General features: G+C 31.9%; 1 protein-coding gene across 1 annotated transcript; it reads left to right on the top strand.

Moving 5' to 3' along the window:
* Positions 1-6,935: 6,935 nt before the first annotated feature.
* On the top strand, positions 6,936-21,829 carry LOC139481380 (alpha-1,6-mannosyl-glycoprotein 4-beta-N-acetylglucosaminyltransferase-like). The gene is made up of 4 exons (XM_071264691.1): positions 6,936-7,548; positions 8,134-8,180; positions 15,444-15,567; positions 20,612-21,829. Exons 1-4 carry the CDS (start codon positions 7,419-7,421, stop codon positions 21,748-21,750), a joined length of 1,440 nt encoding a protein of 479 aa, XP_071120792.1. The 5' UTR covers positions 6,936-7,418; the 3' UTR covers positions 21,751-21,829.
* Positions 21,830-22,731: the final 902 nt, after the last annotated feature.

The following is a 22,731-nucleotide window of genomic DNA, read 5'->3' as shown; positions in this document are numbered from 1 at the left end:
TAAACATTTGTTTTTCATTACCAGTTTTATTTATTACCTTTTGTAGTTGTTACTTTATCATATGGTACAAAAAACATTCAACAAAATAAACTCTTGTTGGCCCCAGATGACTTTTAAAATGTAAACATCATAGACAAAGTTCCAAATTATCTCCCTTTGGTGGAATAATGCCATTTTTTGGCTTTAACATTGAAATATCTCTTTTAACTCATCGGTGACCTATATTTTTTAATATAATTTTGATATATGCTGTACTTAAAACAAAATTATTGTAAAATTTGAGCGATTTCTGTAATAAATTTCTTTTTTTATTTCGATATTACCTTTATTTCTCCTATTAGTTCAACAGACAAAAACCACTTTTATGCTTCTTTCGAAGGCAGATTGTGAGCGCAAATGAACGGTGACCCCATTTTTTTATTTTATTTTTCGAATAACTATAAGATAAAGTTCATTTATAGAAAAATATAGAGAAATCCTATATAAATGATTTAGACCCGCGAACCCCCTTAATTTATGTAACATTGTCATCAAGTTTGTTTAGATTCTTTTGTTACGTATTCTGACATCGGACTCGGACTTCTTTTAAACTGAGTGTTACTAAGCGTATTGTTGTGTGTTTATTTTTTTTCTAAACTGGCTAGAGGTATATAGAGGCGAGTTGAGATAAAAAAAAACAAACACGTTTAACCCGCCGCATTATTGCGCCTATCCAAAGTCAGGAGCCACTGGCCTTTGTTAGTCTTGTGTTATTTCTTATTCTAGTTTATTGTATATAGTTCGGGGTTTAGTATGACGTCCCTTATCAATGAACTAGTATACATTTTTGTTTAGGGCCAGCTGAAGCACGCCTTTTGGTGCGTGATTTTCTCGCTGTATTGAAGACGCGTTGGTGGCCTTCGATTGTTTTCTGCTCGTTGGTCGGGTTTTTGTCTCTGACACATTTCCCATTTCAATTCTCAATTTCAGTTAAGAAATAATTCTTTCATGCCATGGTCTATGCTCATTTTAACATGGGTAAGCATTATATTTGTCAATAGATATAAGAAATAAACTCATCATAGATACCAGGACTAAATTTTGTATATACGCCAGACGCGCGTTTCGTCTACAAAAGACTCATCAGTGACGCTCGAATCCAAAAAAGTTTAAAAGGCCAAATAAAGTACGAAGAGCATTGAGGACCAAAATTCATAAAAGTTTTGCCAAATACAGCTAAGGTAATAGATATATAAATATCTTAATAGCGAGTGTGGAAATGAATGTTGTGTGGAAACGCTTGACTGCCTCTACTGAGTGGAGGTGTTAGATGCATCTGGTGTAACAAATGTCCTTAAGTTTTACAACTTTGTCACCAAGGATGGTCTGTAATGGTTAAAGAAAATTAATTTCATTGATATGATGGATACATTTTGTAACACAAATACTTAACTTTATTTGACAAATAAAATGAAAAATATTTATTATTGTTAAACCTGATATACATGTATCAGTTTATAATTTAACATTTAATGAAATTTAAAGGAGTATACCTCTATCTCTTTTACAACATGTTTTTGGACAGCTGAATTCTGGTGGAAGAAGAAAAGCTGCATCATGATGTCTTTTGCCTTCGTCAGGTACTGGATGTTGGTACTGGCTTGACTAGTCTGTGTGCATTGCATTGTATATTGACCAACTATGGTTGACTGCTTTCAACTGGTAACAACCTGGAAGACATTATTTATATAATTTCAAAATATGTATACATTAATGATGGAGAGTTGTCTCATTGGCACTTATAACACATCTTTGTATATTGAAATTATAAAATTTTATGTTAAATATATATTTATATTTGTTTTCAGATTTAATAGAGTCTTTAATTTTATTTTTAGATCAACAAATATTACCCCTGATTGCCCCATCAGAACCAAAATAAATGAGCTTGTTCTAGTTGGGGAGTTATAAGGAAAATACTGTGTGCTGTCATGATCGTATCTGCTCAATCGTCTGGTAAATCAATGAGTTGTAGGAAAGTTGTCTTGAGTCCCATGTTGGTGTGATGAATCTTGCCGTGAGTGGTATCTGCTTGATAACAGCAATGTCTGTTGTTTCATCTATGTTTATTGAGTAGTAGGACTTGCTGTTCAAGTCCTGCATGATGGGTTGTAAAATAGTATATCTTATCGAAATCTTTTGATTTGCAATTTATGTTCGTTAAAGAAATTTTATTAACATAAATTATTATAACGATTCATTCCTTATAAAGCGTTTTTGTGTTAAAAGTAACAATTACGTGTTAGTAAACTTAAACTTCAAAAGAAAAGGTCGATATTGTACCAAATTAATTTCTAGACTACTACGGACAATTATTGCAAATCAAATATTTGTCCGTCAACGTAATTTTATTAACATGTACCGATTCTTAATTATAAATTCTTTTGTGTTATAAGTATTTGTGAGTAAACTTAAATTAACAAATGCACAAAAGAAACCTGCTGAACAAAAAAAATGTTTACACTCCTTTTTAATTGCAGCAACTGTCAACTGAACGTATTTAACTCTCTTGGCACTTTCTTATATTTACGTTGGTAGTGTTTTAAATTATGACTGTGAAGACTCTTGGGATTTTTGAAAGCAGACGAAATCGAAGTCCATTTCTGTAATTGTAAAAAATGACTCAGAGTGGAGCAGTCCCAATACTGTTATGGTGTATTTTGAGCTAAGACATACTCCCTTTACAGTGAAACGTTCACTGCAGATGTTTAAATTTTGGCTCAATCTTAGGATGAATTTATTTGCAACTACTGGGTCGATGCCACTGCTGGTAGAGATTTATTTCCCCGAGGGTAGCACCAGCCCAGTAGTCGGCACTTCTGTGTTGACTTGAGTTATCATTGATATGTTCGAATTCATAATTATAAATTAACTGTTAACAAAACTTTGAATTTTTGAAAAACTAAGGCTTTTCTACCTCGGGAATAGATTACCTTAGCTGTGTCTGGCAAAAGTTTCAGCAATTTTGGTCCTCAATGTGCTTCAACTTCGTACTTTATTTGGCCTTTCAAACATTTTTTAATTCGAGCGTCACTGATAAGTCTTTTGTAGACGAAACGCGCGTCTGGCGTATATATGATGAGTTTATTTGAATACTAATAACGGTATTCTGAAAGGTGTCTACGAGGATTTTAGAGCTTCTTGTCCAATTACCAAATATTCTTAGGTCGATGAATAAGATAAAACTAAATAAGGATGAATTATACAACATCGGAATTGGTGAAATGTGGCCACGACAGACTGGACTGACATTTGAAAATACCTTTAAATGTCATTGATAAAACAGAAAACCACAAGACATATATATTCTTTGCTGGAAAACAGTAGCAAATATGTGCTATTTACAGACATATATAATCACAAACCTAGATTTACAATATTACTTAACTAGCTTTATTCCTCCTTTATTTCGGAACACTATTAAAAATTAAAGACTATCTTCGCCTTCATTAAAGACTAGTCGTTTTTCATATGTTATACCTGTAGTCGATCTTTTAAGCCATGGTTACAACGAACCCACGGCACATCTATGCAGCGCTACGACATGAAATTTTGTCAAATCGTTGGTCATCTGTGATCGTCGTACGACGGTCGCACGATATTCTGAGCATCGTGGCGCTGTCGTGTGTCTTGGGACGAAAATTGTACATGCACCTTTTTTGCTCTACGATTTTTTTGTCGTGTCACTGTCTTGTGGCTGTCGTGAGATTGTTTTAACACAGCAGTGCGACTGTCGTGCGATAAACACATTGTTGTGGGTACCAACATAAACCATTTTAATATTTAAAAGAGGGACGAAAAATACCAAAGGGACAGTCAAACTCAAAATAAAATAAACTGACAACGCCATGGCTAAAAATGAAAAAGACAAACAAACAATAGTACACATGACACAACATAGAAAACTAAAGAATAAACAACACGAACCCCACCAAAATCTAGGGGTGATCTCAGGTGCTTCGGAAGGGTAGGCAGATCCGGCTCCACATGTGGCACCCGTCGTGTTGCTTATGTGATAACAAATCCGGTGAATGGTCTAAATCGGTAGGTCACATTCATGAAAGGGAAGGAGATTGTAGTTACGACGTAAGGAGCATATCCGATATCATTTGTGAAACGGTTATTCCATAACGGTCAACCAACTCGTGATGGCGTCCGTAAAATTTACGAAGGAATGATTTCAACTTCACCATTTGGAACTGTTGGTATAATAGCTTCCTTGTGAGCAGCAACCCTCTATTAAGAAAATCATGATAGGAAATGCAAGCACAGGAATATCGTATCAATTGGGAGATATATATCCCGTATGCAGGTGCTGCTGGAATGTTGCTACTTAGAAATGGAAAATTCACAATAGGAAATCTGAAATCATCTCTTTTGTCGTAAAGTTTTGTTTTCAACCGACCCTCATTGTCAATTTCTAGATGCAAGTCAAGATATGAGTCCGACTTAGCGGTATCAGTAGTATCCTTTATCTCAAGTTCGATGGGATAGATGCGTTCCACACAGTCATCAAATTTTGAATGATTTAGTGACAGAACATCATCTATATAGCAGAAAGTAGAGTAAAAGGATATTGCTAACTATTTGTCTTTCTTCCTAAGAAGTTCCTGCATGAAGTCAGCCTCATAATAATAAAGAAACAAGTCTTCAAGAAGAGTGGCACAGTTTGTTCCCATTGGAATACCGACAGTCTGTTGAAAAACACGTCCTTCGAACGTTACAAATATGTTCTCAATCAAGAAATCAAGCATCCAACTCTTTCAATTTGTCTTTTAGTTTGGAATGTGGAATACTTGTGTAAAGAGTAGAAAAGTCAAATGTTTTAATACTGTAACCAGATGAAAGGGAGTGAGATTGTATGTACTCTTGGAATTTTTAAGTCCACATCTGATTCACGCCACCTTTAGAATAGGCAGTTTCACAATAATTTTGAAGCCCGTCTTTGATTGCTGATAAAATAGATGTTAAATAATGAACGCCATACTAATTTCCAAATCTATCTTCGTTTCAGAAATTCAAAAATGTTATGCCCAGTATTTTGTTGGACTTCATAGTTTCATAATTTAGAAAGAGGTTTCGTGGAGAACTTGGAAGACCCAGCAATATACCGTTGTTTGTATGGACACTTAGGTAGTTTAGGTATCCAATACAGTGATGGAAGATCCAGTTCTTCATCTTTGGTTGAAATTCCAAAGGAACATAGAACAGACCTATGATTATCCAGGATTTCCTCTTTGGTAAGTGTCGTGAGGGTATATGTTGAGTTTCCAAGTGAATTGTCAATACCTAATTCTTTTATCAAGCAGTAAATGTAATGAGTTAACAATCGTACGACTGTCGTACGACAATCTCACGACTATCGCAAGACACTCGTAATAAAGTTGCACGATTGTCTCACGAATACCAAATTTCGTACGATACAACTTACTCGCACAACATTTATTGTCTGTCGAACGACAGTTGTACATTCGCCGTGCCCCATATATTTTCGTCCCTGACGTCTCCAGTAGATTCAGAATCTTAATATGTTCCAGCTTGTGGTAGTGGGTCATCCGTCTGGTCAACATCATCCACGTTTACTGCTATCACGTTTCTTTTGTAAATTTTCTTTTCGGGGGCATCCTTAAATCATCCTTGTTTAAAAATCGCTAAACAATTATAATTTAAACGAAAACGAAAAAAAACGTCGTTTACTTGGACCGAACTTATATTGACAATGAACAATATTGAAAACAAATGGAAAATGACACGCAATAAATCGGGCCTTCTTCATACACAAGTACAAATGTAGGTCGGATGCAAACGCGCAAGTGACCCACGACTGCTGTGCGACAGGCGTACGATAGTGGCACGACAGTGACACGACAGTAACACGCGCATTCCATGAAGTAAAAACCTGAAAAATAGCCCAAAACAACTTACGATTATTATACGACTGTTGCACGAACGACTTGCGACAGACCCACGACAGTACAATTACAATCCTTTTTTATCTTTCGTGAACATGTCGTAGCTGAAATATGTTTTTGACATTTTGCACAACTATTTTATAGATCTTCCACGACAAAAAAATCGTACAATTGTTGTGACCGGGGCTTTAGGTGTAATATTACAATAATTGATTGATTTTCCCTATTAGTCTTTGTTAAATTGCACTTTTCAAAAACTTTTGCAGAATTTATCTTTGTTTCAAGTAAAGAAATACTTGGCATGAGTGAAGTTTTATTCTGCCAGTACTAAAGAAAAAAATTCAAATGACATTTTGATTTGCATATACGAAAATAAGTATATCTGGAAGTTGACCAATCAAATGCCCCTCCCCCCCTTATTTAACCTGTGTACTCAAGTTTTCAAAATATTCTATAGAAACCCCAAATAAAAATAATAATGGTGTTTTGAAATATCCAAGATATATGTGTATGACCCAGAAATGTTTTCTTGCTATTAAATGTAGGATTAATTACCTAATTTAAAATGTTACTGTCAAATTGAAGGAAATATTTTAGACCTATTTTCGTGATTGGTGGTATTACATTTTGTGCAAAGTATACGCTCAATGTATTGAGGACAAGTTCCATTTTGTTCTCGTGTTCGACATATACAGCCTTAAGCTTGCGGGACAGTTTGTCTAGATGATAATTTTGATAAATAATAGATAATAACATCACAGCTTTAAATATAGTTCTGATAATCAAATAATTCTTTTATCATTTCAATTAGCGCTTATTCAGCCTAATACTTAAGCGACATATCTTTGTTACATTCTTTTGTTAATCTTTAAATTCTTATTATATAATTTACAATGTAATTGACGTTCGATAACCTCTTTTGTATTATGAGATTGTCATCAAGCAATTTTTGTAACTAAATATGTTTTCTGAAGTTTTTACTACAATGAGTCAGGCAGTCGTACTGACAACTTCCTCCATTTTTTAAACTACATGTATATTCTACCCTGAAAGCATTTTACTGTTAACTACTGCATAGGAGGTGTATCTAATTCTACCAGTGGAGTTAAAGTGGGTATTCTCAGGCAAGTGACTAGTCTATCGTTAGCCTTCAACCAGCCTTGTAGCCTCTCGTTTTCATCGCCGAGCTAGTAGATTACTAGTAGTAGTAGCCAGTCTCCCGGTCACAGTTTTATTCGACTAATGAATTATGTAACTTACCTGTGATATTGACCGTGAACTTTAAAAAAATTAATTACGAAAGTGAATCATTTGTCATGATATGAATATGATCTGCTTTGAATGAAATATTTATCAACCCAGTCGATATGAAAATCGCTGTACCATGATACTAAAATAAATTAACTGTATTCCCTATGTTGGGCTGGAATCGTAATATTGTGGATGTCTACTGCATAATAATTGAGAATGAAATGTTCAAAGCGAAATTATTGTTATTCTTACGGTCAAAAAGTGATTAAAGGAGCTGTTATATTGCTAATGCTGCAGATTACGGTTATTTTCACCTACATGCATTTGACTGTTAATTCAACCAAAGGTAAGTGAATTTATTGAACCCCCTAAAAAGTCAAATAGAGGTCAGAAACATATAGTTTATCATATCATATATAGATATAAGAAGATGTTGTATGATTGTCATGAGACAACTCTCCATACAAGTAACAATTTATAAAAGTAAACCATTATAGGTCAAGGTATACATGTAGTACTATGATATCGAAAAAACTTCTAATTTTTTATTGTTTTAATTTATGACAATAATTATAGAACATTTGACAAGGACATTCAAGTTAAACAAGAAATGCTATTAATTGGGATTTTTTTTTTACCGTTATTTTCATTGATAACCTTTTTAGAAAAATCATTGGTTTCTATGTTAAACAAATTAGTTAAACTTCAAATTCGTGTCAACTGTAAAATACTATTAACTGTTACAATCTAATTAAATCTTAGACTTATATAGAAATTACATAACAGGCTAAACATGCTATTTAAACTTTTGTCCTATACTTGATTTCAGACTTACTTTTTGAAAAAGGCTAAAATTAGTCATTTTAACATTTACTTTATAACTTTTAAGTTCGATAATATCCTATATCTGATGATATTGTTTTTGTTTCAGTTTTTCAAGATAGAAATTATTACAAACTATACCAGAATATGCTATTGGTAAGTCGAAATGTCATACAATAAAAGTTAATAAGGCAAAATCTTGAATCTCTGTATAACACCACTAATAATTCTATGTGACGTTTGATTTCAGCATTGTACTTTTTCAAAACTCATTTTTATTTTATATAAATCAGTCAAATACAATCTGATTATATCATAGATTATTGTTTCATATTTAGCCCACAAGGATCTGACGCTACGTTTTACTCTCTGTTTATAAACACCTTTTGGGTTCCCTTGGTTTGTTAAGACGTTACGCACGATATCTCAAATGGTAACGTAAATGTTTACGTTTTACGGCGATTAATGATTATTGCGGGAATATGTTTTTATTTCGCTTGGTATTTTTGTTTTGCACATCAATATGGATATTTCTTAATGTTTGGTTCTACTGAATATGCATGAAATATTCCTACTGAAAGTAACGTAAGCAACAAACAACAAAATATATCGTAATTATGTAATGCATAAGTCTATATGAAATTATAAGATATATACGGTATGATGAGTACATTGTACCAATGAGACAACTCTCTACTAAGGCAACACCAATTTGATTCATGTTCGACGGACCCGCCCGCACCTATTTTTTTCAAAACAGAATTTTTTTTATTTTTTTTATAGTCCCGCTTCCCGCATGCGGAAATGTAATCATGTCCTTTTCCCGATTTTTTTTTTGGTAAATATTATAAAAACAACATCAACATTTGTTTTTTAAATCACAGTCTAACCTGTATATAACGATTTTAAACATAAAAGCATACCACCACACTGTGTAAATATCTGTGAGAATATTTGTTTCAGCATGAAACCTATTTATCCAAAGTAGGAGTGCTCCGATATAAATTTATAACAGCGGAAATACCTGTAAAGAACAAAAAAATGGTTTCTTTCCCCCTTACTTATATTCCCTATCAAAAAATAAAGTACAAAGATATTCTGAAGGATTTGCCTTCAACCTGCAATTATATTGTATGCTGGCGAAACAAAACTATCCATAGACGCTGCTTGTTTATGCACCTGTCCTGATTGATTCAGGGGCCTGTCGTTCAGCAGTAATTATGATTATGACTTAAATGGAGAATTGTCTCATTGTCAGTCACACAAAAATAGACCAGACTTAATCATTTCTAAGTGAACAGGGAAAAAATACTTCAGAAATTAAAGAAGTACAAGTGATAAATCAAGTTTTAATATTGTCAAAACCTCCTATTTTATGTTTATAAAAAAAAATTATAATCGCTCGCCTTTACTTTTCAAGCTTCGCCTAAAAAATTTGCAAATTAAATATTTTTTATTAAAATTTTCAAATCGCTCGCTCGCCCCAAATTTTGGAGTCCAAAAATCCGTAGAACAAGAAAATAAATTGGTGTGGCCTAAAGACCAATTGACATAAAACGTTTCCAAATTAAATCCGAAAAGAAAGAAGATATATATTTTGCTTTAATTGAAAAAGTTTGACAGGAATTACAAGTTAGAAGGGTCTTGTCATAAAATTCACTTTACTTTCTTTAAAAACGGTACGATTAAATTAAGAAATGAAAGGATTGTCAGAAAAAAAAGTTAGTTATATATTCATTCATCTCATATGTTTATAAGCTTTGTATGATAACTGATAAGGAGAGGTATATAGCCACGCGTCAGGCACAATTTTATTTTCCCTTTCAAGTTTTCTATACATATGAATCTTGTTGTAGAGAAAAAAAAATCGCAGTTTTACGCTTCCCAAATTGGAAAATTTGAAAAAAAGATGATTTTTTATCTATCGTAATACACAACCTTTTCAAAACTTAAGAACCTCATCTAAACGAACAACCCCAGTCATCGGATTTTTTTTAATACTTTATGGTCTTGTTGATATTATTTGACTATCAAGAAAATTCTATCTGAGGAAATATATTCAGATGGTTCACCATATATAAATAGCGTCCCGAATCGACAACGTTGAAAACGTATGAAAATCGTCCAGTGGACAAACTTGCAAGACATTTCATTTCTTTCAAACCGAAGTCATTTTGTCTACGCAAATTATCAAAATATATGTAGCTGTTATCTAGAGTTCAAGTACAATTACGGAAAAGCACTATTTAGCATGCAACAAATCTGAAATTTCAATAAATGACGTCGCAAATGACAGTTTATTTGTAAAAAGAGGCGAAATCCAACATTGGACATCTTGCAAGGCATTTGCCAGAAACCGTTGTATATTTATATGAGGCATACGCAACTATTATCAGCACCCGCAGTGCGCATGCGCTAAATTTGATCGCAATCGATATCGATAAATTTACTATAGATTATTAAAGGAAATATTGAATTTTGGTTAGCTGACAGTAAACAAAAATAAATACCTTTTTCATTGGCATCACATTAGAAAATACATTTTCTTAGCTTTCTAATGACATATTTTATAATTGAATCGGGATAGCAGAAGTTACGGCCATTTTCATTTTTTAAAAAGTGGTTCATTCCCTATTACTTCATACAATTAAAAATCAAAAACGTTTGCAAAGGAGTTTTCATATATGATTACATCTTTCACTATTTTTAGAAATAAATTCATTGGCATAAATATATATTCTTTGCTTTATAATCTTTCCAATGATATATATTTGATATTTTAGAAAATTTAATGAATCGGGGCCTTTTTTATCCAAAACTGGAGTTATTGTCATTGTTTGAAAATTGCGAGAAAAATTCTAAGTCCATGGAAGTATTATATTGATGTAGTACTTCCATGGTCCTACCAAGTAAATCGCTCGATCACAAGTCACAAAACAAAGTTTAATCTATTTGCACATAAAATATTTATACATTTAATACAATGTTTTATATCATGAATTTAAAAATTTAGTAAATAAAGTAAAAGAAGTGTAACTTTTAATTTAAAAGAATATTTTTGTCCAGCCGTCAGTTTTCTTTATTTTTGATAATATAAAATCATTCACTACTACATTAACTCAGACTTTTGGATGTTTTTCGTGAAGCGTATTAAAAAAATTGAAATCCCATCTAAAATGATTTTTTTTTTTTTTTTTTGCAATTTTCTTACATATCTTTTTAAAAGTTTTTTTTAAGGTGGTACCCAACACCTTAACTAAAATTAATTTGGCTCGTTTAATTTTCATAAAAATTTGACAAAGTATTTACTTTGACCCTTTGACAAAAATATATATTTTTTTTTAAATTTGAACCAATCGTTTAATCAGAAAAATTACACTGGTTATATAGCAGTTTGACAAACACTTATTTTGATCATTGAAAAGCTTAATATTCCCTTAACAACACAACGTAATTAAAACGTTTTGGTGATTTTACAGAGTTATCTCCCTGTATTGTTAGGTACCACCTTAAATAAGTTAGGCGACCGTAACTAAACAATTTTGATACTTAAACATGCTCATCTGATTTACATAGAAGTAATGGATACATATTTTATATATATTATTTTCATGTTCTAAAAAGACCAATAATTAAGTTTTGATGAAACAGGAAAAGTGTCATTATCTTAAATTTTTCAGATGCAGTAACACTTTCAGAAGATCTTTTGTATTGATTTGGAATGAAATCTTTAAACGTCAAATTTTCTTTCATCAATTTTATACCTTTTCACTGCTTTTGGTTGGCAATATGAATCGCTGTACTATGTACATGTGATGTATACTAGTCTATTGCTTGTTTGATGTACATTCTCCTTTTATCATTTTAACTGTTACTGAGAAAAATAAATCGCATAGAACAAAATAAAATTAATTTTAATTTGTCTCTCTCCTTTCAGAAGTTTCTATCGGGAAATATATTTAATTTTATACTTGAACATTTATGTAAAATTTGTATTAAAAAGGAAACTTATTATAATTATTGTTCTGTTAAGGTAAAGTTTACTTTTATTTGCATAATTTTTCATTTATTTATTTATCGAATGAATGAGATAGTTGGAATCGTTAAAACTTAGTATTATACATGCAAACAGATGCCTGCGACCCCTGTTGTTTCGATTAGCATGTTTTCTAAAGATATCCGTGTGAAGTTCACAAATTTCATCATTCATTTGATCACCTGTTGTGAATTTCAGATAACACTGTCAAGTTCAGTCAAATCCGTGGTTTAAACTTTCCTATACATATCAGTAATATTATTTTCCGGGTAGGTACCCCCTCCCCCTTTTTTTATATATTATACTCGGAACATTATTGTAAACACTTTTTCTGTGGGACTTTCTTTACGGTTTTAGGAAAATTTGAGAATATCAGTATATAAATTCATTAGTATGTGCTTCGATTGGCTTATATTTATATTAAAAAAAAGTAATCTAAGACTATATCATTATTGTAAGTGAGAGACCTTTCCATCCATCAACGAACATGTGAAGCGTGTATAAATATTGTTGAAACTGAGAAATATGTATTGATATAGTGTCCATTCTAAGATCACCTGCAAACTGATCTTTTATAGAAAAACTTTGTCACTTCGGAACATCCAAACTTTAAAAAAACAATCCAATTTGAAAAATTGTCTATTGTTTTATAGGTAGCCAGTGAATGTGATAGAAGTGCCAAAATCTGCAATCTTATTTTACTTAGAAGACGCTGCTTTTCAAATCGTTAAACAGTTTGTCGTAACTGAAGACATTTTTAAAGAAATCTGAAAATTTAGCTGTACATTTATACTTATTCATTATTAATACGACATTTGTCTTTTTTTTCACATAGCAAAATTAAAGCTATTTAAAGGACAATACGTTGATGTACTGTAGCGTGTTTTCCATTGTGATTTATAAACAAACTGCATCGTCGCGGGCAAAAGTACTATTAAAACTGCATCGTCGCGGGCAAACGTACTATTAAGCATTTAGTGTTGGAGGCCAATTTTTCTCTCAGAAATCATGGCTGAAAAGTTAGAGCAAATATTAATAAACAAACAATTCTGGGAGGTAACTGAGACTGAATTTATTCTTTTAGTAAAGACTGAATTTATTCTTTAAATAAAAAAGCAAAATGTTGCAATGAGTTTGTGTTTGTGTATGTATACTAGTATTCAAATTCTACGCTGTCTCATATTCGGGTTTACGTCGAAAGATATATATATATATGTTTGGTAATCATGATCTCATATTTGTCCTTTTTCTACTTTTTATTTTGTATTGCATGGTTTGATATTCGGTATAATCGAATTGTATATCTTTCGGGAAATAAAGTCAGTTTATAATCTTTATACAACTCGTATTCATGCCGCGGAACCTAGCATGCTACAGTGTCATATATTTATAATATTGTTTACTTAGGGTAGTCAAATTATTTACGAGTGTCAACATTGTCTTTACAAACTCAGCATGTTGTCTTGATAAGATATCACACACAGAAAAAAGTAAAAACACAAAAATACTGAACTCCGAGGAAAATTCAAAAAGGAAAATCAAAAATCAAAAGGCAAAATCAAAAGTCCAAACACATCAAACGAATGGATAACAACTGTCATATTCCTGACTTGGTACAGGCATTTTCTAATGTAGAAAATGGTGGATTGAACCTGGTTTTATAGCTAGCTAAACCTCTCACTTGTATGACAGTCGCATCAAATTCCATTACATTGTCAACGATGCATGAACAAAACAAACATACTCAAAGAGTAAAAATGTCAAAAATAGGGGTACAACAGTCAATATTGTGTTATCATCTTAATATCACTACATAAACAACAAATGTAACAAAGTAGCACAAAAAGGCATACATCAAATTTAACATTCTCATTTTGCTTTTCTTATACGGCTGAATTTATCTATGTAAAGTCTACCCATAAATGAAAGAAGGTTTTCATTACTGGTGTAAAATTGCGCGTTTGAAATTCGCACAGGTAGACATAAAAATAATTTTGTCGTATGACGGCATACATAAATGCAGACTCACGTAAAGTAGATATAACAGTAGAAAAGACTGATCAGACGGATATGAAATCAAAATCATGCGCGATAACTCGTACTGGCTTACACTGAGGACAATAGTTGGCCATGTGTGAGTGCTGCAAAAATTCGATTTTGATTTGGTCTATCTATATACTTTTATGAGCATAATTTACACAAACGAAATATCATATAATCTTATATTTTTTAACCTATGAATTTTGATAGCTTAACGTTTTCCTAAATCTGACCATAAGAAAAACTATTTGTTTTTGCCAAAATATAGCGTTGGTCGTTACAGGAACGCATATTCAGTAATATTGTAATACTCTATATATAAAGCATATAATTCATTCGAATTTTCGCGGATATACCACTGTTTTGAAGAACACAAACACCCCTGCTAAGGTTATTATGTGTATAGTCTGTTACGTCTGACACGCATATTTTTGACGTTTTGTCAATATGTTGTCCATATTTTATACTACTGTTAAATATGATAAAACAATTTGTAGTATTTTTCGGAATAGTACTTACCTGACTAGTCTATGGATATAAATTTTATATAACTTAACAGTTATGATTTTATAGAAAAACTGTTTATTAGTGCGGACTGGTTGATTACACGGTATTGACGCAATAACGTGCTTAACGTCTAAGCGAAACGATGACGCGGGATCTCTTAGTCAATTTCAACTGCGAATTCTTAATCTTATAGATATAGGAAGATGTGGTGTGAGTGCCAATGAGACAACTCTCCATCTAAGTAACAATTTATTAAAGTTAACCATTATAGGTCAAGGTACGACGTTCAACACGGAGCTTTGGATCACACCGAACAGCAAAATATAAAGGACACTAAGTTATTTTCACATCGGACTCTGACCTCTTTAAACTGAGTTTTACTGGGCGTAGTGTGTGTGTTTCTTTATTGTACATTTAGCTATAGGTATAAAAGGGGGGGGGGGGGGGGGAATCGGACAAAACATGTTTAACCCCGTCACATTTTTGCGCCCGTCCTAAATCAGGAGCCTCTGGCATTTGTCAGTCTTGCATATTGTTTTTTTTTTTAATTTTAGTTCATTTGTATGATTTTGGAGTTTAGTGCGACGTCCATTTTCACTGAAATGGTACACATTTTGGGGGGGGGGGGGGGGGGGGGGGGTGGCTGGGCAGTAGGACCACCTCATTAGGGTTTTCTCACTGTGTTGAAGGCCCATTGGCGGCCATCGGCTGTGATCAGCTATTTTGCCGGATCGTTGTTTTGCTTGACATCATTATTCCCCATTTCCGTTCTCAATTTTATTACAACCTACTAGTATTTTAAACAACCGTTTCCTAACTTTTTTCTTACATCACAGTCTAATGCAACAAAAATAGAGCGTTTGGATACAGCTAACACACAATCAGATACTGCAGTTGGATTCCAGCTCAAAGTCAACAGAGATGACGCATTAATTTACGGTCACTTTAGAAAAACTAAAAGTAAGTAAAAGTCCAGTTTACTTTTATTCATATGATTGAAGTGAATGTAAAGAGATGGTTGGTGAACATCAATAAGATAATCCGAACAACACAAAAACCGTAACACATTTCAAGGTCAGTATAAGGTTAATTTGGTACATACACAGTATAAATCGTTCTTGGTAAAATGTATAAACAATGTTTTAACTCGAGTGGAGCCTGTAAAATATACATCAATCACGATCAAATGTTCGGAAATGTGCATGACATAAGATTTTAAAATTTGTTTATGTTTAATAAAATTAATAGTTATTAAAGATAATGATAAGCTTCTATGAAAAATAAAACGGACGCCCTAGAAGGAGTTATCAGAAATAATTTGTTTTGAAGATTTGCTTTACATATTATGTTAATTTATAACATGCATTTAATTGATAATTTTAAATTTTACGACTTCCTCAGGATTGAATTACAAAAACTTGATATTTCATTGGAATTTTTGATAAAGATGTAAATAAATTATAAAACATTTACGGCAATCTTAGTAATTTTTTATAGGAATTTTTGATAAAGATGTAAATAAATTATAAAACATTTACGGCAATCTTAGTAATTTTTTATAGGAATTTTCTAGTATTTCAATTATGTAATTCAATGCCAATTTTCCAATTCAATTTTTATCTCTTTTAATAATATATGACAATACAATATAATTAGGTGTAAAAATATATAAAAATAAAAAGAGAGCCATTCTGTACAAAATTACAAGAGAATATGTAATATTACGATATTAAGACACTAAAGAAAATTCGTATATTTACATTTAATTTACAGTATATAACACGTCTATTTAAAATAATATGACACAAGCTAAAAAATAACTATCGTATTTCTGTTAAGGGCATACGATACAGTTACAGGGAAGGTAATGACGTTGCTAACGTAAAATGTTATTTTCGCGACGTCAAACTCTGACATATCGGGAAAAGATATATTTTTCGACTGATTTTTATCATTCAAACTGATTTAATTTGAAAACGAGTGCATGGACCCCTATTTTTTAAAACAGCAATTTGTTTCATTTTGCAAGGAGATTATGTGACCCAAATTTTATAAAACTGTAAACAGCGCATTTTGTTTATAAATTTTGATAAACATGCAGCAAAAAATGACGTGTTCTCCTATAGGTTAAAAGGAAGTAAATATAGATCGCTGGCGCCACCTAGATTTTACATCCAAGATGATAGGTAGAAGTAAATTTATTTTCTGCTGCCTTGGTAATTAGAAATTAAAATTGAAATAGTGAGAAATGAGTGTTGGCCATTGGTGTAGAAATAGCGAGAAATTTAGAGAAAACTCTCTAAGACTAGCAAGATTTTCTGTGCCAAATTAAGCAAGGGGTGTTCTTCATTCATACTATTTCGAAAATTCCGGAACCGTTGAGTACCCTTAAAAAATGCCATTTTTCTATCAAAAAAGCTGCGGCACCATATGTGTTTGACCATTGCAATTACACCCAAAGGTGTTGATAATTCAGAATTCGAAATTTTTTTAATGGATCTTTGATAGTGAAAAGGCAGGACCAAATAAGGCTACCATTGTCGCCTATGTAAATAATTACTTCCTTGTAACCTCTATTCATGAACATTTGATAAATATAGAGTTATTTCGGAATCAAAATTGCATAATTTTTAATGATACTTATAAAATACAGAAAGTACCGATTATTTAAGAAAAACCATTTTGTGTTTATCTTTTAAAACAAAAAAGTTATGTCTTTCTTTCGAAATAGAAAATACGGACACAAATCTGAATTTTGAGCAAATATACAAAATTTCGACCTCATTTTACTCAAAAAGTAGCACATAATGTTATATTTTTTATTACATATTTGATTTAATGAGGTAAAAAATAGCCTATATGCAAATTTTCATCACCTTGTAAATACAGGTTCAAAACTGTATCGTATGCCCTTAACGAAAGCTTTGAATTAATAATCTATAAAGCGTTTTACTAGAAGCTAATTAAATCTTTTGCCATTTTTTTTAATTCGATATTAATAAGGGTTAAATTTGTTTAAACGAATATTTGAATTAACTAAACAAAGAAGTATGTCATTCATAACCAAGTTGAAAGTCTTTAAATTTATAAATATTAAGTAATTAGTAAGTCAAAACACTTATTTACTACTGAGCCGGGAACTAATAGAGTTCATGAAATATTACAAATAAAGAAGACGATGTTTAACTTTCTTTTGAATTTTCTTTACATCGGGAACTATAAGAGTTCAAAATACAGAACACGAAGTTAATTTCCCCTGTGAAGTTTCCTTACATCGGTTTGAGTATAATCTACATTTCATATGCTTCACCGACCTTTATAATAAACCGAGGTCAGCGTCACAAAGACGATTGAATGTGAAAATAAATTAAAACGTAATGACATGTGTAACTTACAATCGTGTATATTTGATTGCAAGGTTTTAATTTACCAGTCTGCATACAAGCCTGTAAAAAGTGTGTACTTCATTTGTATTGAATTTCATGGTTAATCAATGTCCACGAAATAAAATAAAAAATGGTACTCCACGAACAATAATGAATCCACAGTACATCAATCAATAATTATCGGGAAGACATGGAACTTTAACTAAATAATATTAAAGAGCTTACGTGTATAACTTTTGTGTGTATACGTACATGGTCATGACCATACGCGTATGGTCCAAATACTCGTATGGTCCGGAACAGTTACAAAAGATACGGTATCATTGCCAGTGAGACAACTATCAACAAGAGACCAATTGACACATAAATAAACAGCTATAGATCACCGTACGGTCTTCAACAATGAGCAAAGCGCATATCGCATAGTCAGCTTTTTTTAACAACAAGCACATACATACAGAATGTGCTTAGTTTTGAGCTACTATTAAACAAAAAATTAAAAAAATATATATGCCCATTGACCTGTCATACAAAATAGATATTCTCTGTTTCTAAAGTGAGCACATGGGAATGAAAACAATTTTGAAATGAAATGAATTATTATTTTGATTAAGGCAAAAGATAGTATTATGTGATGGTATTAACGGTGCGGATACTCAAACATTCACTGGAAGAAAAAAAGAAATAGAGGAACAAAACTCGCATTGAACGTAATATTCATACATTTACCACTGTATCTATACATATCATAAATTCTTAAATCGTTTACTAAAATAAAGAAAGAGAAAAATCGAGAATTTATTGTGGTTGTCCACAACTGAGTTTTTCCCTAATACTATTTATAAAACTAACAATTTTTTTTTGTGGTGTTGCTTTGAAACCTCTGCCATAATTTCTGCATATTTTTAAATTCATATGGTAGAAACTTCAAGTTAAGCAAACTGAAAATATACCTAGTAAGTACCTTCTCCTTACACTGTCTGACATTATATTTTATCAGTTTGGAAAGAAACAGAAAACAAAAAAGTGGTCTGTATGACAAAATGTGAAAAATACTAAATAAATTAAGTCTTCAAAAGTATAAATAAGGGAATTGATATTTTCTTCAACGATGTGAAAACAAAAGTATTACTTTTCTAATCAATTATATATCTATTTATCCAAAACGAAATACCAAGAGAGGAATTCTTACTTTTGTTTGATTTATTGACAATACATGTATTACTAAAAGATGCTTTGAATGAAAACCATTTAAAAACATTGCAAGTGGTTAATACTATTTTTGTTCTTGTGAGTACTGTTCATTATTATTCATTTGAATGTAAATACTCAAAGTTTGCCTGTGTTGCTCAACATTAAACTTTACTATAATTCAATATTTTTTCATTTGTTTTATTATTTATTGTCACTTATTTAATCTAAAGAAATGTGATATAACATAAGACGATCTTTAAAAATTCACACACAAACTTATAAACCGTGGATTTTAGTCATTTAAAAGACATTTGCTATCGGACTTCCAATGCTGGTGAGAATTACAAAATAAATAATCCTAATTATTCAGGAAAATTCCACTAATATATATACACAAATAACTCATATAATGAAAAACGTGTTAAATATCAGAAACAATACATTTATTAAAAAAAAAAAAAAAAAGGCATGTTAAGGAGGGTTGTATGTAGAGAAAGCTATCACATTTTTACCCCTCGAATGATAAATACAATGTACCGATTATCAGGTTGTCTGCTTATTTATATTGTTAAATGTCCGCTGCGAGTCACCATATGAAACTTTTTGTGAACTGAGCGCAACGAACACGCCAAAAAGAGGTTTAATCATGTGTCCAGCAACGGATATTTTACAATATAGTTACGTAAATATGATGAAAATCTGATACAATAATCAATGTATCGGGTAGTAAATGTGTATTTTGCAGTATATCATATCATGTTTATCATACCCAAACACATGTAGCATATATCAAAACGTATTGATACACCCTGGCTTTCAAATGTGATTTACTTACATAAATGCACATGTATTAATTGATGAAGAAGAAAAACATATAATATTTGTGGATGAAGATAGGACACTTTCTCATATTTTAGGAGTGATGTAAACTGGGCTGCTCACTCACAAACTCTCGAACTTTTATGCAGTGTTTGAGCTAAATCTCCCCAGTATACACATCAATAAAAACATAAAAAAAGGGTATTCAATCCTCTAATATGTGAAAACGATTTTGGGATTTAACCTATTGTGTACAATACAATTTCTTCTTAACAGTAATGCATATTAATAGTGCGTGCAATATTGTAAGAGTTTGTTTAAATGCATTTATTCATGATTAAATTTCATATCTGTATACAATTCCCAATCAATGGTAGGTGGTTATTTGATCCCACAAATTACAGAGTTCTTCTTGTTTCGAAAAGAACTATCATTTTGACAAGATGCCAACTCAAACAAATTAAATAAGAGACATAAAAGATAGGTTTTTTTTTTAACAAAACAAAGCTCATCAGTTGTGTTTCAATAACTACAAAACAAATACAATCTGCTTTTGTGATTTTATATGTTATATTTTCTGTGTTTTTTTTTTTATCTTTGTTAAGGTTTTCTTACTATTGGTATACCGACAATGCAAAGACCAGGAATTAGTTATTTGGAGAATACTTTAGAATCCCTTATAATGTTGACAAGCGAGCAGGAACGATTGGAAATCGTGATTGCATTATATATGGCAGACGAAAATCAAACATGGGTAGAATATACAGCAAACGATCTCAAGAAAAAATACCAAAAGCATTTTGATTCAGGATTTTTACATATATTTCACTACCACGAACAAATATATCCTGACTTCAACAGTTTATATCGTACATTTAACGATGCTACCGAACGAGTTATTTGGAGAAGCAAGCAAAATATAGATTATGCTTACATGTTTATGTACAGCCACAATATATCTGAATATTATATTCAGTTGGAAGATGATATACAAGCCATTCCAAATTATTTCTATAAAATAAAAAGTTTTATTTCAACGATGAATAAAAAACGCATCAAATGGTTTTGTCTAGATTTCTGTAATCTTGGATTCGTTGGAAAACTAGTACGTAATGATGAATTATTAGTTCTGGCAAAGTTTCTGTTAATGTTTTTTAACGACCAACCAGGTGACAACTTGCTGGGATATCTTAAGCACGTAAAAACACAATTTAAAGACATAAGACACAAACCGTCGTTATTTCAACATGTTGGTGTTGTATCATCACTCAGAGGTAAAAGACAATTTTTGCAAGATGGTACATTAAAAAAGAAATCTTCTAAAAAACGATTCTATAATGACAATCCGCCAGCAGATATTGAAACAAAGATTGAAACATTCGAGAAACATTTCCCGAAGAATCCGTATGGCCTCACGGACGAATATTTCTGGGGTATTTCCCCCAAGCAGGGTGACGTATTCACCATAAAATTTCATAAACCCGAACAAGTTACAGGAATATATATAAAATTTGGATTGCCAGAACAACCGGATGATATATTATCAGAAGGAAAGCTAAAAGTTTCACAAAATTGTGAAAACTGGAAATACATTAAGAGTATTCATGGACATCAAAGTGTCATAAATCTGGATAGAAGTTATTCGAATTGGCCAAGTAAATTACAATGTGTAACAATAGAAGTGACTAGAACACAAGCGATATGGATGATCATTCAAGAAATATCTATTTTTACTAAACGGTAAATGTTGGAAATAAAATAAACAAAAGTGCAAAAAATAGGTTTTAAAATCCTCGTTTTAAGAAATAAATGCATACAATTGTTGTAGATGTTTTTTTTAAAGATTTGTAAGTGTGAACAACGAATTGATACATGAACGAAAATATATGCTTTCCCACAAATATCAGGTTGTAAATGCCATACATGTACTAAGACTAAATTGTATGAAATTTAAAATATCTATACCTAAACTCCACGTTATAGGAATCATTTGTTATTATAAATGGGGTCTGACTGGCTATTTTCATAGAAATAGAAATATGGTAACAATAGATCTTCTTTCGTCTGGCTATATAACTCTTCCCGAAGTGTGTCCTTCTGGACATGCGGGATGTACAAGTACACATCCACGTCGGGTCAGAGTAGGGACGTTAATTCCGATGTTTTCTGAAGACAGTGTGCCACGCTCTGCACGTTGTAACAACTTTAACGATGGGTCCGTAGAAGACCTGTTGCAAGGCAAAATTTCTGTCCACATCTAATATACCATAATTTGCCAGTGTCAGTCTATATAGTTATCAAAGTTACCAGGCTTATAATTTAATACGCCAGACACGCGTTTCGTCTACATAAGACTCATGATCATCAGTGACGCTCAGATCCAAATAGATAGAAAATCAAACACGTTGAAGAGCATTTAGGAGCCAAAATTCCAAAAAAGTTGGGCCAATACGGCTAAGGTAATCTATCATGCCTGGATGGGAAAATCCTCGGTATTTCGAATAATCATTTTTTTTGGCAAACAGTAAATTTATAAAGATGACCATGCAATTGATATTCATGTCAACATGTTCCCGACATGCATCCTTCACGACCTCTATTAAAGGAACTACATATTTGAATTATTTTCAATTTGTTCTCGTCCTAAACAAGCATGAAGTTATTGCCGCTGGATGTTTAGCAACCATCAATAAATCAATCATTAAAGAGGCAACTAGCTATTTGC

This window comes from Mytilus edulis, chromosome 7 (genome assembly GCF_963676685.1).
Source record: "Mytilus edulis chromosome 7, xbMytEdul2.2, whole genome shotgun sequence".
NCBI classification, from domain to species: Eukaryota; Metazoa; Mollusca; class Bivalvia; order Mytilida; family Mytilidae; genus Mytilus; species Mytilus edulis.
The sequence above is the reverse complement of the archived record's forward strand: the minus strand, read 5'-3'. Positions and strand labels throughout refer to the sequence as shown.

What these genes read in the sequence shown, in the direction of transcription:
- LOC139481380 (XM_071264691.1), top strand. Translation starts at nt 7,419, where the DNA reads ATGAAATGTTCAAAGCGAAATTATTGTTATTCTTACGGTCAAAAAGTG. An exon ending in GACTGTTAATTCAACCAAAG is followed by an intron (nt 7,549 to 8,133) that starts GTAAGTGAATTT and finishes TTTTTGTTTCAG; the next exon opens with TTTTTCAAGATAGAAATTAT. An exon ending in TCACTTTAGAAAAACTAAAA is followed by an intron (nt 15,568 to 20,611) that starts GTAAGTAAAAGT and finishes ATCTTTGTTAAG; the next exon opens with GTTTTCTTACTATTGGTATA.